This window comes from Lytechinus pictus, chromosome 5, assembly GCF_037042905.1.
Source record: "Lytechinus pictus isolate F3 Inbred chromosome 5, Lp3.0, whole genome shotgun sequence".
In the NCBI taxonomy this organism is placed as follows: Eukaryota; Metazoa; Echinodermata; class Echinoidea; order Temnopleuroida; family Toxopneustidae; genus Lytechinus; species Lytechinus pictus.
Window position 1 is genome coordinate 35,437,894 of NC_087249.1, and position 14,369 is coordinate 35,452,262.

General features: G+C 34.0%; 1 protein-coding gene across 1 annotated transcript in view; it reads right to left on the reverse strand.

Annotated features, from left to right (window-relative positions):
* Positions 1-439: 439 nt before the first annotated feature.
* LOC129283446 (scavenger receptor class B member 1-like) overlaps positions 440-14,369 on the reverse strand; it is a 50,280-nt gene continuing 36,350 nt past the window's right edge. The window contains exons 8-11 of the mRNA XM_064099477.1: positions 11,140-11,209; positions 10,009-10,190; positions 8,161-8,279; positions 440-466 (exon numbers count right to left, since the gene is read on the reverse strand). Of these exons, the coding sequence (XP_063955547.1) occupies positions 440-466; positions 8,161-8,279; positions 10,009-10,190; positions 11,140-11,209 (398 nt within the window). The remainder of the gene's footprint in view (positions 467-8,160; positions 8,280-10,008; positions 10,191-11,139; positions 11,210-14,369) is intronic.

The window sequence follows — 14,369 nt, forward strand, 5'->3', positions numbered from 1 at the left end:
AAGAAGCATACATTGTGTGTGAATTTTATATCATCAAAAATTATGTTTCTTGGTATTATTCATTGAATGTGTGACTTTCGTAACTTTCAGTATTTTCATTTATTATAATCATCAAGGCTGCCACATTCACTACCACCGCCACCACCATCATCAGTGTTAATTATCATCACTATCATCAGCAGGATCATTATAGTCAAGTCAACAGCAAATCATCTATGTCATTATCGTAGTTATTGAAATTAGGATCATTTTGGTAAGGAAATAATAAAAATGAGAGAAAGGTTGTAGCGGGAAGGGGGGTGTGAATTTGTTCTAAAGTAAAATCAATGTGAGTAGAATTAACTTTGTTTTTATCTATATTGCAGTGATGGTAAACATCATTGCAATACTATTTAGGATGCCATGATGTTCAATAATTCAAGCTTAAAAATTCAATACTTCACGGGTGAAGATATGGGGCCGTAAGCTGCAGGGAGATAATTATGTAGAATAATATTAAAATTAGATCATTACTCTAAAATAGATGAAATGTAATTATTATATATTTATTATTTATATTAGTTTGTACACTTAATGGCCTAACGGCAAAAGCAAATAGGGCCATGATATAGTCTTCTCCATCAAGAGAATTGAACATTATTTTCCTTTCAGGATTAATTGCTGGGCATTATACTCATCGAACTGTTCTAAGTCATTGCCCAGGCCTATGATCATGAAAAAGCAAGATCACTGACCCGTATAGTAGAGAATCATTGACAATGGCATGCTCAGCGCGTTCGCCACAGAGAACAATGGGAGAGACGCGCACAGACTTTAGTTCCCCATATCCGCTGTCGTGATTATAGTCGTAATTTCAATAGATTAACTTACTTCAAAAGACCGTTGGCCGGTCCGATGGGGAATCTTTTGTACTATAGTGTATTAAAGTGCGTATATACAGTAACTACCGTCCCGACTTCTTTTGTGCTATTTAAAAGATTTCTTTCACCACCATCGAGTAGCAATTAGCACGTAAAATCGCATAAAATACCTGACAAAACGGGTCTAATGTTCATGATTACCAGCATCACCATAATCATTACTATTACCTTTCATATATTTATAATTATAGAAAATATAAAATTGACATTGGAGAACGATTGGAAATAGATAATGAATGATGATGATAATGATAATAACATTGATGATGATAATGATAATAATAACAATGAAGTGATATTAACGGACATGATAATACGAATAATAATATAAGTGAAAATGTTGATGATCAAATTATAACAAATGAAGATGATTGGTATATTTTGCGGTATAATGAACCATGTATAACATGAGACACATTTTTCCTTTATCATGTTTGTTATAAAAGGATTTTTATATCATGATCCTGAAATACATAGATTATATTTCAGTTTTCAAACAAAATTAAGAAGAGGGAGAATGGATGGCCTTTATCTAATTATGGAAAAGTTTTTGCTGGTTGCCAAGTCCGATGCAGTATCAATCATGATTGCATACCGAGGTCGATGCGATTTTTATATCAACGTCATCATCCCCCAGAGTTTATCAAGTTTAATTTGAGTTTGTGTGCATTTTCGCAAAAATTGAAATTTGTCATGTTTGTAATACGAGATTATTCTAATTTTAGAGTGCTGTATCATCCGAACTGCATGCCATCCCGGCTATATACGTACGTTTTGAATTCATCGCCTAATTCAATTTCTGGATGCATGATACCATGCACTGCAGTTAAAGCGGAATGTCTCGGTCATATGTCAAAACTTAAGGTAATAATATTCAAACATATCAGCTCTTTTTTTAACTGTGATCCATATCCACTCACAATTTTCATACAAATCTCGAATTTTCCGCTTCCGCTTCGCATCAGTTGCTTATTTGTATAACTATATTTTTCATGATTACAAAAATTGCTTAGAATTTTCATTCTTCAGGTAGAAATGTCAAGATTTTCAGCTCACGCTTCGCGCTCACATTATTAACTTGTTGAAATATGTAACGTTTTCATTTACGGATATTACAAGCAGCCGTTAACAGTTCCCTTTTTATCAGAATGATCAAAACTCATTTTATTCATCTCGTTTAGGATGACAAACATTGCCAGAATGCCACTTTAGGACAAAATACATGAAATAATAATTTAAGAAATATCTCGCGCCTCGCGCTCGCACTATTTAAAAAAGGCTTATGAGACTATGTTAGATTTATTTTGATTTATAAGAATAAAGCTTAGAATTGACAATAGGACTACCCCTTCAAACAAAACAAAAAATCAGATTTGAGCGGCTGATCGCGGGTCATGCCTTTTGTGGATAAAAAAATTCCGCCCGCCCCCCCCCCTTCATCGCTGTGATGCCAACACTGAACAGTTAAATGTTCTTACTCGCGATGAACATGAACAAAGGTTATTTTGCCGAAAGCATGAATCCAGTTAATGCTTATTTAACCACATGTCTATCAGGGTTTTTGTATGAAAAAAGATGAAAAAAAGATCGGGCTCAGTGTGGTTAAAAAAAAAAATCTTACCCGCTTCTGAACATTAACCCTTAAAGGACTGGGCTATTTGAGATGTATTTAGGACTGGGGGGATGATGCCCCCCCCCCCCCTTCTCATATCGGCCGCTGTTCACACGATCGCGCCGAAATTTGGTACGCACATTCCTTGCCATATAAACTACAAGATAGTATTAAAAAATTCTGAAAATAATTATTTTTTATTTATTATGAATAAGATATGCAAATTTATTCATGAAAAGCATTATTTGCATGTTTTACACCCAATTTCACTTCAAAGTTTCTTCTTTTTTTTCTGATCTCATATTTGTAACCTTATTTATATTAAACCCTAAATTAATCAAGCAGACCAATTAGAACGACAAATATTCACCCTTTTATAATTATATTTCATCTCCCATAGACTTTGTACACAAATTATGAAAATGAGCCATTTTCGGCATGACATTGTCTCGTAAAAAGTCAAGTGACGTCGCGATGCTTATACCCATATGTCACAAATTCGGTCTCAAAAGTTGCGCGAGACTTCAAAAAAAGTCATAAAATTTTGCGGGGCTATCTGTTTGCGTTTCAGAAATATCGTGCGAAGTGTCGAAGGGGGGCATCATGCTCCCCCAGTCCTTTTAGGGTTAAGTTTTAGACGGTCAACACGGTCTATTCTTGAAACTAAAACAACATGTTCATGCTATTAAGCTCAATTAATCTATCAAAACAATCTAAATCTAGTTGAACATGGGCGGAAATCTGTCCCGAAAGGTAGGGGGGACAACAGGGGCTGATCCAGCATTCGCCAATAGGGGGGGGGGGCGAAACATTTTCAGTCATATGTTAATCCCCGATCGGCAGCTCGAAGGTAATTTTTGTCTGTTTCATTGAAGGAGAAGTCCTCATGGTCACTTTTTAGCTTTATCCTTATAAATCAACATAAATATATGATATCGTTTTCCTTATTTATATAATGCGAGCAATTTTTTTTGGAAAATTTATGTATTTTTTTCCTAAAATTTGAACATTCTGGGCAATGTTTGTTATCCTGAAAAAGATGTATATACAACTAAATATTTACTACGACCGCGAAGTGCGAGCAGAGGTTAACTGATGGAAAAGGTACCTGTTAAAGACTGCTTGCAATTAGCCATGAAAACGTTACATATTTCAACAATCAAATAATGCGAGCGCGAAGCGCGAGCTGAAATTTTTTGAAATTTTTACCTAAAGACTGAAAATTCTAAGCACTTTTTGTAACTTAAACATATAATAGGTATATAACTAAACAATTGATGCGAACGCGAAGCACGAGCGGAAGGTTTTGAGATTTAGACCTAAGAACGAGACACTCTGTTCATGTTTTGTAAATCATGAAAAGGATGAGTAATTGGGGTCTTTCTTACACCCGGTCCTTACATTAATAAAGCGAGTGCAAAATGCAGCCAGAAAATGTTCATATACGTTTAATTTGAATTGATCGAAAGGGTACTTGTTAAGGACTGTTTGCACTTAGCCATGAAGACGTTACATATTTCAACAATCAATGCTAGCGCGAATCGCGAGCTGAAAATTTTTGACATTTTTAACAAAAGAATCGAAAATTTTAATCAATTTTTGTAATCGTGAACAGGGTAGCTATATAACTAAACAATAGATGTAAGCGAAGCTTGAGCAGAAAAAAATTCGAGATTTAGACCTAAAAACGGGACACTCTACTCATGTTTTGTAAATCATGAAAAGGATGAGTAATAGGGGATCTTTCTACATTAATAATGCGAGCACAAAGCGCGAGCAGAAAATTTTTGATATTGTGATCTGAAACTGGATAATGATTTAAATAGAGAACAAATTGAATATCTGAATAAACATGAGCGTGTTTCAGATTTAGACCTAAAATCTCGGCATTTTACACATCTATCAGCGAGCGCAAAGCGCGAGCATAAACTATTTGATATTCCGATCTGAAAAAAAGAGTCAATTTCAGCTATATATTTCAAGCACTTTGTAGGAAAATTGTGAGGTGGATATGGATCACACTTAATAAAGAGCTGATATTTTTCATTATTATTTGAGTTTTGACATAGGACCGGGACATCCTTAGGACAAGTCATATGAAAATGATGACTATCTTCCTTTTCCTCTTACTAAGCGCAAGATGAAACAAAAGGGACAATTTAATCATTAAATTGATATCTTATTTATTAATGCATAATGCGGGCGAGAAATCTGATGATATTATGGCCTGAAAACTGGACATTTCAAGCACTTTTGTAATTAGGAATAGAATGCATCAGTTAAAACATTTTAACCATCAATGCGAGCGCAAATCGCGAGCCAAAATCTTTGATAAACTGTCATGAAAATCAATATTGAGACATACATAAATCGCCTATCAAAATACGAGCAGCACTTTCTGCTACGTTTTGACAATCAGACTTGAAAAGGGATATTTTCAAACTAAATGGAATACACAAAAATCATAGGTACTGAATAAATCGAATTTTGCGAGCGCTCAGTACGAGTAGAAAATGTCAATATTCAGACCATAAAAGCTGAAACTTTTACAGATCACTTTTTTAAAAATCCGTTTGTAAATCACAAAAAAAAATGAAAGTTTGATTTCCGAGGTGAAATGTATAATGTCTATTGACTTCCAAACATGATATTTAAGCTCTATATTGAAAAATCACCTAACAGGCAATGCGAGCGCGAAGCGCGAGCGAAAATTTTATATGGTGACATTAAAGATTATTTTTATTTTCCAAGTTTTCCCCTCATCTTATTTTATTTACTCTAAAATACACGTATTATTTCGAATGTGAATGATGCATTTTTCTCCATCATAAAAGACCAAAAATAGTAGGGGGGACATTTGATATTGTGTCCCCCTACTCTTTTTGGTAGGGGGGACACGTCCCCCCTGTCCCCCCTGGGATTTCCGCCCATGTAGTTGAACTTGTTACTACTGAAGCCTGAAAGCAGGAAGTATAAACATTTGTAGAAGCGTAGCTTTTGGAAAATATAACAATTAAACGTACACGCCACTGAACTATTATCGGCCTTTGCATGGATCCTCGCATTGTCAACATAGAGGGCGCTCATGCAAAAACAACAAATCGGATAGTTGCTTGAGAGGATTCATCGAGGTGTCACTGTAAAAGATAAAAGAGCCGCGTCCGTTTTCGCTGCAAAAAAGGGCACGCTGGCGTCTTGAATGGCAAGAGCACTGACCCGTAGGAAAGAAAAATGGACAATGGCACGCTCAGCGGGTTCGCCGTAGATTATAAAGGTAAAGACGCACGCACACTTTTGACAACACGCCTAACACAACCAAACACATCTCAATGTTCCAAAAAGACCTTTCCCTTCTTTACATTGGTCAACAGAGGTTTTTGTCATTTTTGGCACTTTAATGTATCAGAATTGTTTAATTCAAATCGTAAAGAATAAAGATAACCCACTCAATTAATTTCTCATAATCAGAATACCCTCAAAACATTTGTAATTTGTTTTCCTATGACGTCGAATTGAAAAGTTCTGTTAAGAGTTTTTTGTCAGAATCCAAGATGGCCGTCAAGGTGGCGGCCAAGGGACAATATTCAAGTTGTCAGAAGATCAAAATGAATTAATTCAGTATACGACTCCAGGATTGAAAAGGTGTAGGTTAGAAAAACTAATCAATATGTTGAAAAGGGTGGTCAAGATAATGACAATATAGTACATTTAAGTCTGTAAAATGCAGTAAAAAAACAACTCAAATTCTTAATAATTGTATATTATTATATAGGAAAGTTTTCTAGAAAGTTTCAAGACAATTTCTTTATTTTCCTTAGATATATGGTAAATCAAGTATTTTGCAAATTTTCATTTTTGGGGGAAACAATTTCAAAATGCACTTTTCTTATTAAGCCGAATTACCTTTTCATCACCTATAAATAATATCAACTTGTAGAAAATTTATTCATCTTTCATATGACACTAATTTTGTGTTCGAAGATAAACCTGATTCAGGAATACAGGCCATAGATTCAAAATACAGATAAAGTGGGGGTAGCTTCGACATATTCCTTTGAGTTGTGTATTGATGTGTAAGAACTTCATCTCTATTACCTGCAGTGCAAGTGTATCTTATAACTGTTTCCAAGAGACTTCATTAAATAAATTTATATATAATGTAACAGAAACACCTTTTTTGCCTTTACATCCTTCTGAATCACATTTCTATTACCATTCACATTACATACTGTACATTACGGTGTGTTAGTCATACCAACACAATCATGCGAGAGGCTGATCCAAGCTATTGTATTATTTGAATGACATACCATTCATCACTTTGCAATGTTTTCATGGGTGTGACTGCCTCACTGAGGTTGCTTTTTGGCATCACTTTAGCGCAAAATCGCTTAATACATTCAGCATATTTTCCTTTTATCTGAAGCAAATGAAGATACTTATGGTGGCATGAAGCCTGCCAATATTCTCGTTGATACATCCTCTTTCATATCGAATGTTGAGATTGTGAATGTATTACTAACATTCATGATAAATCTGATCAATAACAGTGCATGTGCATTTTTTTTTCCAAAAACATACACATTTTGGCCAAAAGTCTTAATTCTTTCAACAACTATATCAACCGACTTTATATTGTAGAATAAAGGGATTGTAGTTAATTCTACCAACAAAATAATATATAATTTCGCATTTTATTAAGGCTTATCTCCATTTTCTGGGTTGAAAATGTGACAATATACATTATGTATCCAAGTCTCCGATATGTAGTAAAAAAGCAAAATTTCTGAAAATTGAATTTTCAAGTTTGAGACATTATAAGTTTGTGACTAAAAACGATATCAATTTGGAATTTCGTCCACTCAATAGTTGTATATTAGGAAAGTTTTCTAGAAATTTTTGAGGCGATTTTTTAATTTTCTTTAGAGTTATGGTAAATCATGTATTTCGCAAATTTTCAATTATTTGGAAAAAATTCTCAAAATTGCACTTTTCTTATCAAAATCTCAGCTGAATTAGCTTTTCATCACCCATGAATAGTATCAAGTTGTAGAAAATTTATCTATCTTTCATATGACACTAATTTTGTGGCAAATAAATGTTTGTGTCGGAATCTATGTACGAAAAACCAAATCCCATGAATATGGCGGCCATTTTGGACGCCATCTTGAATTTGAACCCCATGGGACAATATTTCGTTTTGGGAACATCAAAATTCATTCACTACACATCTTACGGATTCCAAAAATGTAGGTTAAAAAAATATATCATTCGGGTGCATGGGAACCCTATCTCTCTCCCCTACTATAACTCCCGTAGGAACTCGGCAGGACAGCATTTTGCTGGTAAACGCCAAGCTGGTATATAACCAATTACCTAGGAAACATTTTACGTCTAGATTAATTAGTCATAGTGGCTGACCTTATAGACGACAGATATTACTCTTGTGCCCTTTTATCAAAGTGGAGACAATGGCAGAGTGGGGATTCGAACTCACAACCTTGCGATTATGAGTCCAATGCTCTAACCACTGGACCACACGACCCGTGTACGGGTTTTCTTAATAACAAACATATCGATACTCCTATCATACACAAAAGGGAAGATATATGAAAAAAAAAAAATTACCGGTTCAATTTCGGCCTCCACTCCATGGATGTTAAAGTTTGGTTTCATACCAATGACGTCATCAAATAACCTGTCGTCTCCGTATAGAAAATGTGGTGATGATAGATAGATGGGTGCTTCTGATGACCAAAAACATGTGAATAATTTTCAGTAACAACATGTTTCGAAAAAGTTGTGCGAAAGAATCTTTAAATACCATCTGGTATCTAAATCATGCACATGACACGAATCGACAAAGGTGCAGTTCATATTATTTCTTGATAAAAAAGCCTTGGCTTAAAAAAAAAGAAATAGACCCCATCCACCTAAAAACAAATAGTTATCAGCCATGATTCTAGATATCCTTAAATATCTTTCTCCAGTGGCGTTAATCCGTTCCGAGCAGTGGGAAGGGGGATGATAACAATATATTGACCTGAAAATTCAATAATTGGGGAATATAAAAAACAGGGGGATATATAGTCGTGTACATAATGATACCCTCTTTCACCTATAGGCCTGTAATGATTTTATTTCGATGACTATAATAGTAATGTTTTTTCACTAAGATAAAAGGATATGACCCCCCCCCCCCCCCCATTCACGAAATTACAAAAGCATGTGATTATTTGTTTATGTACATATTACAAGATTATCATATTAAAGTTTTTATCATAGTTAATCTAAAATTCAATGGAATCATATATTCATGAAAGGACTTCTTATAACCATACTCCATTGATGCAGTGGTCAAAACCTTTGCAATAGACTAAGCGTAGGGATTTGTCGAATTCTTGTAAGATATAGATCGAGCGGAGCGACCGCACGAAAATTTTTGCGTTATTAGAATGCAAAATTAGGCAAATTTAAGCATTTTTAATGTATATAAAGATGAATCCACGCTTTAACAGTAGTTGTAACCGTTTGGTGATTAAACTGATATCGTTTCTGTCTTGGAAAGTGGGAGATGGTTGAACATGTCATCCCCCCTCTCTGAAAGTGGAGGATATATCCCCCACCCCTCCCCTCCTGATTTACGCCCGTGTCTCTATTTCTTCCCTCCGATTTCCCAAAGAGCGGCAAAAATGCACTTAGAAAATAACAATATTTTGACCAGATAAAAGTTTTTAATTCTAATAAACATGATGTAATTAGGCCATCTTCAGTTTTGATTTATTGTGAGATCTTGATAAGCTCTTCATCAAAGCTCCAATAGATTTCACATTTTCGTTCCATAATTGGTAAATATCTATATTTTTCATATAATTGAGCCAAACTTGACAAATAATGAAATTAAAAGTTTGCCTCTAAAATACAGTAAGAAACTGAACTTTTTGCACTGTACTTCCTTAATAAAGTGAGATCATTATTATCATCAACTGATTAATCATTGATCAGTCATTTTCGTTTGCATTGACAGATTAAACAATAAAAAAACAATTACCATTCAACAATGACAGTACATGAGAGTAGACGAATTCCAAGTTTGTACTTTGATTTAACTTTATATTTCAAATCATCTTCTTCTTCGTAGATTTAAGATCTGATTGTAATATAACAAAAAAACTAATGTAATTTGTGTTTCAGCAAATTATAGGCTTTGAATGAAATCTGTTGTTTTTCATCATATGGTCAGATGAAATTAGAAAAAATATAAATAATCATTTCTAGTGACTGTTTAGGTCTTTCATATTTTGATATCATTTTCATGTTTGTCTTTTATGCATTTTTATGTTCCTACGTTCTTATGTCTTCATGTTTTAGGTTTTCGTTCTTAAATTCATGCACAGATCAATTGAAAAAAGTTTTCTCTTTCTATAGAAAAAAAAGAAAAGTGCGAGCTTATTTGAAAATGATTCGTTTACTTACGGAAATAACATACACTGACGTTAATCAATCCAGAAGGGGGACAAGTGGTTTGGTCAGGAGTGCAAAAATCAATATTAGGTGGGTATATACTGGCGTTCGCATACAGGTATTCAGGTGCGCTAAAATAATACAGCCATATACCACGAAACTCTCGGTAGCCTTCAAACAGCAATAGACCAGACCTAGCAAATATATCGATGACGGAATGAACACGTAGGCTATATGATGATGATAATAATGATGATAACACTAATAATAATATTAATAATAATATTAATAATGATAATGATAATAAAATGTATTATAATAATAATGATAATAAGTGAACCCCCCCCCCCCCAACACACACACACATAAGCACACTCATGTGGGTAACGGATGTGGGTATGGACATGGCGGGCTATGCACATCCTATAACTCGAGTGTATAAACTAACGGAAGTTAAACTGTTTTATACGCCAGATTTCCCTGAGTGTCTGAGGTATCAGACCCGATATCAATGGAATGTTTTTATTATTGTTACTGTATTGATTATATTTTCATAACAATAATAATGATAAAAATAATAATAATAACAATTATAATAACAATAACAATAATAATAATAAAAATAATTATCATTATCATTATTATTGTTACAATTAAATTATCATTGTTATGAAAATATAATATAATATAACCTCAGACACTCAGGGAAATCTGGCGTATAAAACAGTTCCACTTCCGTTAGTTTACACACTCGAGTCATAGGGTGTGCACAGCCCGCCATGTCCATACCCACATCCGTTACCCACATGAGTGTGCTTATGTGTGTGTGGGGGTGGGGGGGGGGTCACATGAGTACCTCTGAACGGTATTTCACTTAACCCAATGGCGTAATTACTATTTCATTAGAGGGGAGAAACCAAAGATAAAAAACAGTTTTTTTAGGATTAAACAGAAAACAAAATTATATAAACGATGAAAAGGGGTTGTAAAGTGATCACCCCCTCCCCCTTCTTTCGCCTTTTCTCTTCACCGAAAGAGTTATCACTATCACGCATGGGGGGGGGGGGGTCCATAGCAATTTCATCATGTTAATTGGTGGATCATCAATCCGTTTGGGGTGGGGGTGTACATAACTCTACTTACCGACACACATATGTGGAGTAGACATACACTTCTTCCTCTTTATCTACGAATGGATGCATTATCGTTCCATCTGGAATGTATGGTATTTATTAAATTATGCATCGCAGTAACAAATACTGAATTACACATGGATATACAATATATTAATAAAAGGTGTTTAATTTCTAACAGTTGTATTATTTCCATGATTAAAAGTTACAGGTATACATCACATATTTGATCAATGAAGAAAGAAATTTATGTACCATTTTACGAGGCCGCCGTCATTTTCAAGCTTAACCGCTCACGATGACTGTCTCATGCATTCATTTAAACTGTTATTTTCTTTTAATTGAATATTGCTTATTGTTATTTATTTTTCATTGCTTTATTATGACTATTGCTTTATTGTTTTGTAAAACTTAAATGTATCACCTAAATTTTATGTTGCATATTTATATTGAATGCAGAAATAAAATAAAATCAATCAATCAATCAATTTCTAGTGAACGTACCATGCTGAACTGAATTAAAACAAAGATTTACATTGATAATATAAAAAAAGAAGATGTGGAGAGTGAGGGAGGGGGTGAAACCTGGGGTGGATGGAAAATACAAGAAAAGGGGTAAGAAGAGGGGAACGAAGTGGCAGACCTTTTAGCAAAAAAAGGAGCATCAAAAGAACGAGTTGAAATAAACATTCCGTATATCAAAGAGGAATGGAAAAAAAACATGCCTTTGATCTGGCAGGCTCAATGGGTATCATCGTCTAAAGGAAGACATTTATTGACGCAGATAATCTCTGTAGATATAGATTGAATAGCGCCAACCCAACTCCAACACCAACCAACCAACGAGGAAAGAAGACTAAGACCGATAAAGATACAAATATTGAGATGAAGGAAGGAGAAGAGAAGAAAAAGAAGAAATAGAAGACGAAGAAAAACATGAAGGACAAGTAAAAGAAGAAGAAAAGAAGAAACGGAAGAAGTAGAAGAAGAAGGGGTGAGAGAAGAAGGAAGGTAGGAATAAGAAGGAGAAAAAGAGAAGGAGGAGGAGAAGAAGAGGGAGAAGAAGAAGAAGAAGAAGAGGAAGAAGAAGAAGAAGAAAAAAAAGAAGGGAGACGAAGAACGGGTAAAAAAAGGGGAAAGGGGAAAGAGATGATGAAGAAGAAGAAGAAGAAGGAGAAGAAGAAGGAGAAGAAGAAGAAGAAGGAGACGAAGAAGAAGAAAAAGAAAAAAGAAAACTAAGAAGAAAAAATAGAAGAAGAAAATAAATTGATGAAGAAGAAAGTCAACTTGAAGAAGAATAATGTCAAATGAGATTGTATGGATCAAGCAGGCATTGGTCTTGGCCTTGAAGCTTTTAAACCTTGAAATTTCAATGCATTTTCAAGGCACTTTGTATTTTGTACTTTCCATTGTTTTTAATGTACTTATTTAAATGTTTTAATAGTTGTGTATGTTTAATGAAAAATGACGGCCAATACTTCCGGTCAACATCAGGAGTAGAACTAGTAAGTTTAAGAGTAATGCCACATATTTTATTATGATATTATCATAATTATCACCATATCCAGGATTATCATCATTAAATAGACAACACCAATGATGAAAAATAACATTAATAATGATAACATTGGAAATGACACTGGTAATGTCATGATGAAATATGATTTAATGAAAGGTCAATTTATAATAATGATGATGATGATAATGATATTAATAATGATAATTACTATTATGAGAATGATGATCATCGATTTTGTTTGCCTCGTAATTTTCTTATGTTTATTGTTATCAAATTAAACCATTCCTTTCGGATACTGTTAGAAACAGAAGGATGGGAAAACATCCAGGATGATAAAGAATAAAATGGTCATGTTAATGTTTAATAGTTGAAATAATCTATTCAAAATTTACCCATCCCCGCAACTAAGCCAGTGGCGTAAAGAGCCAAAGAAATTGAGAGCCCAAGATATGGCGTATCAGCATTTTTTTTAAGTTGCGAACGAGTGATCGATTAATTGATTTTATTCGTCAAGAATATCGCAAAATATAATATACAATAAATGGGAAGAATACCTAGACAGGATAACCCACACTGTAAAAAATGAAGTGCTAATTTAGCACTTACAGTGCTTGTGCAGTCACTATACAAGCACTGTAAGTGCTAAATTAGCACTTCATTTTTTACAGTGCATGCACTGAACAAATGTTTGGTAAAATTTTTACCACCACGAGGGTAACTATGTGTCCAACTAATTTGAGGCAGTATTTTATTGTCCAGTAAGGATTAAAAACAAGCAGCAATTACTTTAAATACTTTAAAATGGGAAAAATTTTCATCACACTGCATGAATAAATAAAAATGCCCAATGTTGGATGGACACATAATTACCCTCATGGAACACTTTCACCCAATATATCCAATGGGGTCCTATTATAGTATGAAAACATTATTTTAACAAGAAAATGTATCAACTACGACGATTAAGGGAAAGTACTGTTCTCAAGTAGATTCCAGTAGTAGGTATTTCTTTAATGCACCCATAACGTGAGGAAATTTTTAACAGCTTTGACTTGATTATAGGAAGAGAATTCCAAAATTAAATGTCATCGAAGTAAAAACTGTTCTCTATATGACCTTCATGTTCTGGCAATACACAATTGAAATTACTATTTTTAGTAGAGTACCTATGGATATTTGAGAAAAACGATTGAAATTATCAGATACAATTTTAATTATCTAATGTATCTGAATATAATATTTTGTGCACATGGTGCAATATTAGCTGTTTAGATCTTTGATCTACAAGGAGTAATCCTGCTTTGTCAAGTTAATTATATCCGACGTGTGTTCTTGGGCCTAAAACATTTATAAATCTTACAATCTTATTCTGAATTTATCTTATCCGTCACACCCAAACTACCGTACCAAGCTGCATTAGCATAGTCGAATACAGATTGTATTAAACATGCTAAAGCAAAACAACAAAATACGTCGAGACTTCGTGCATATTTTAACAGGTTTGGTATCTTTACAAAAGTTTTAATTGGCCTTTTTGGCGTTTGAGTCTATCATCAAGTCCATACAAGGTCACTTGTTAAATTAATTCCAAGTATTTTAATGATTTTTCTCAATCACTTCATTATTATATGAATCCCTGAAATCGTGTGTATATTTGAAGTTTCCTTTTGAACGAAAAAACTGCTTTATGTTTTCTAAACATGTAAGCTAATCTTGTTGTT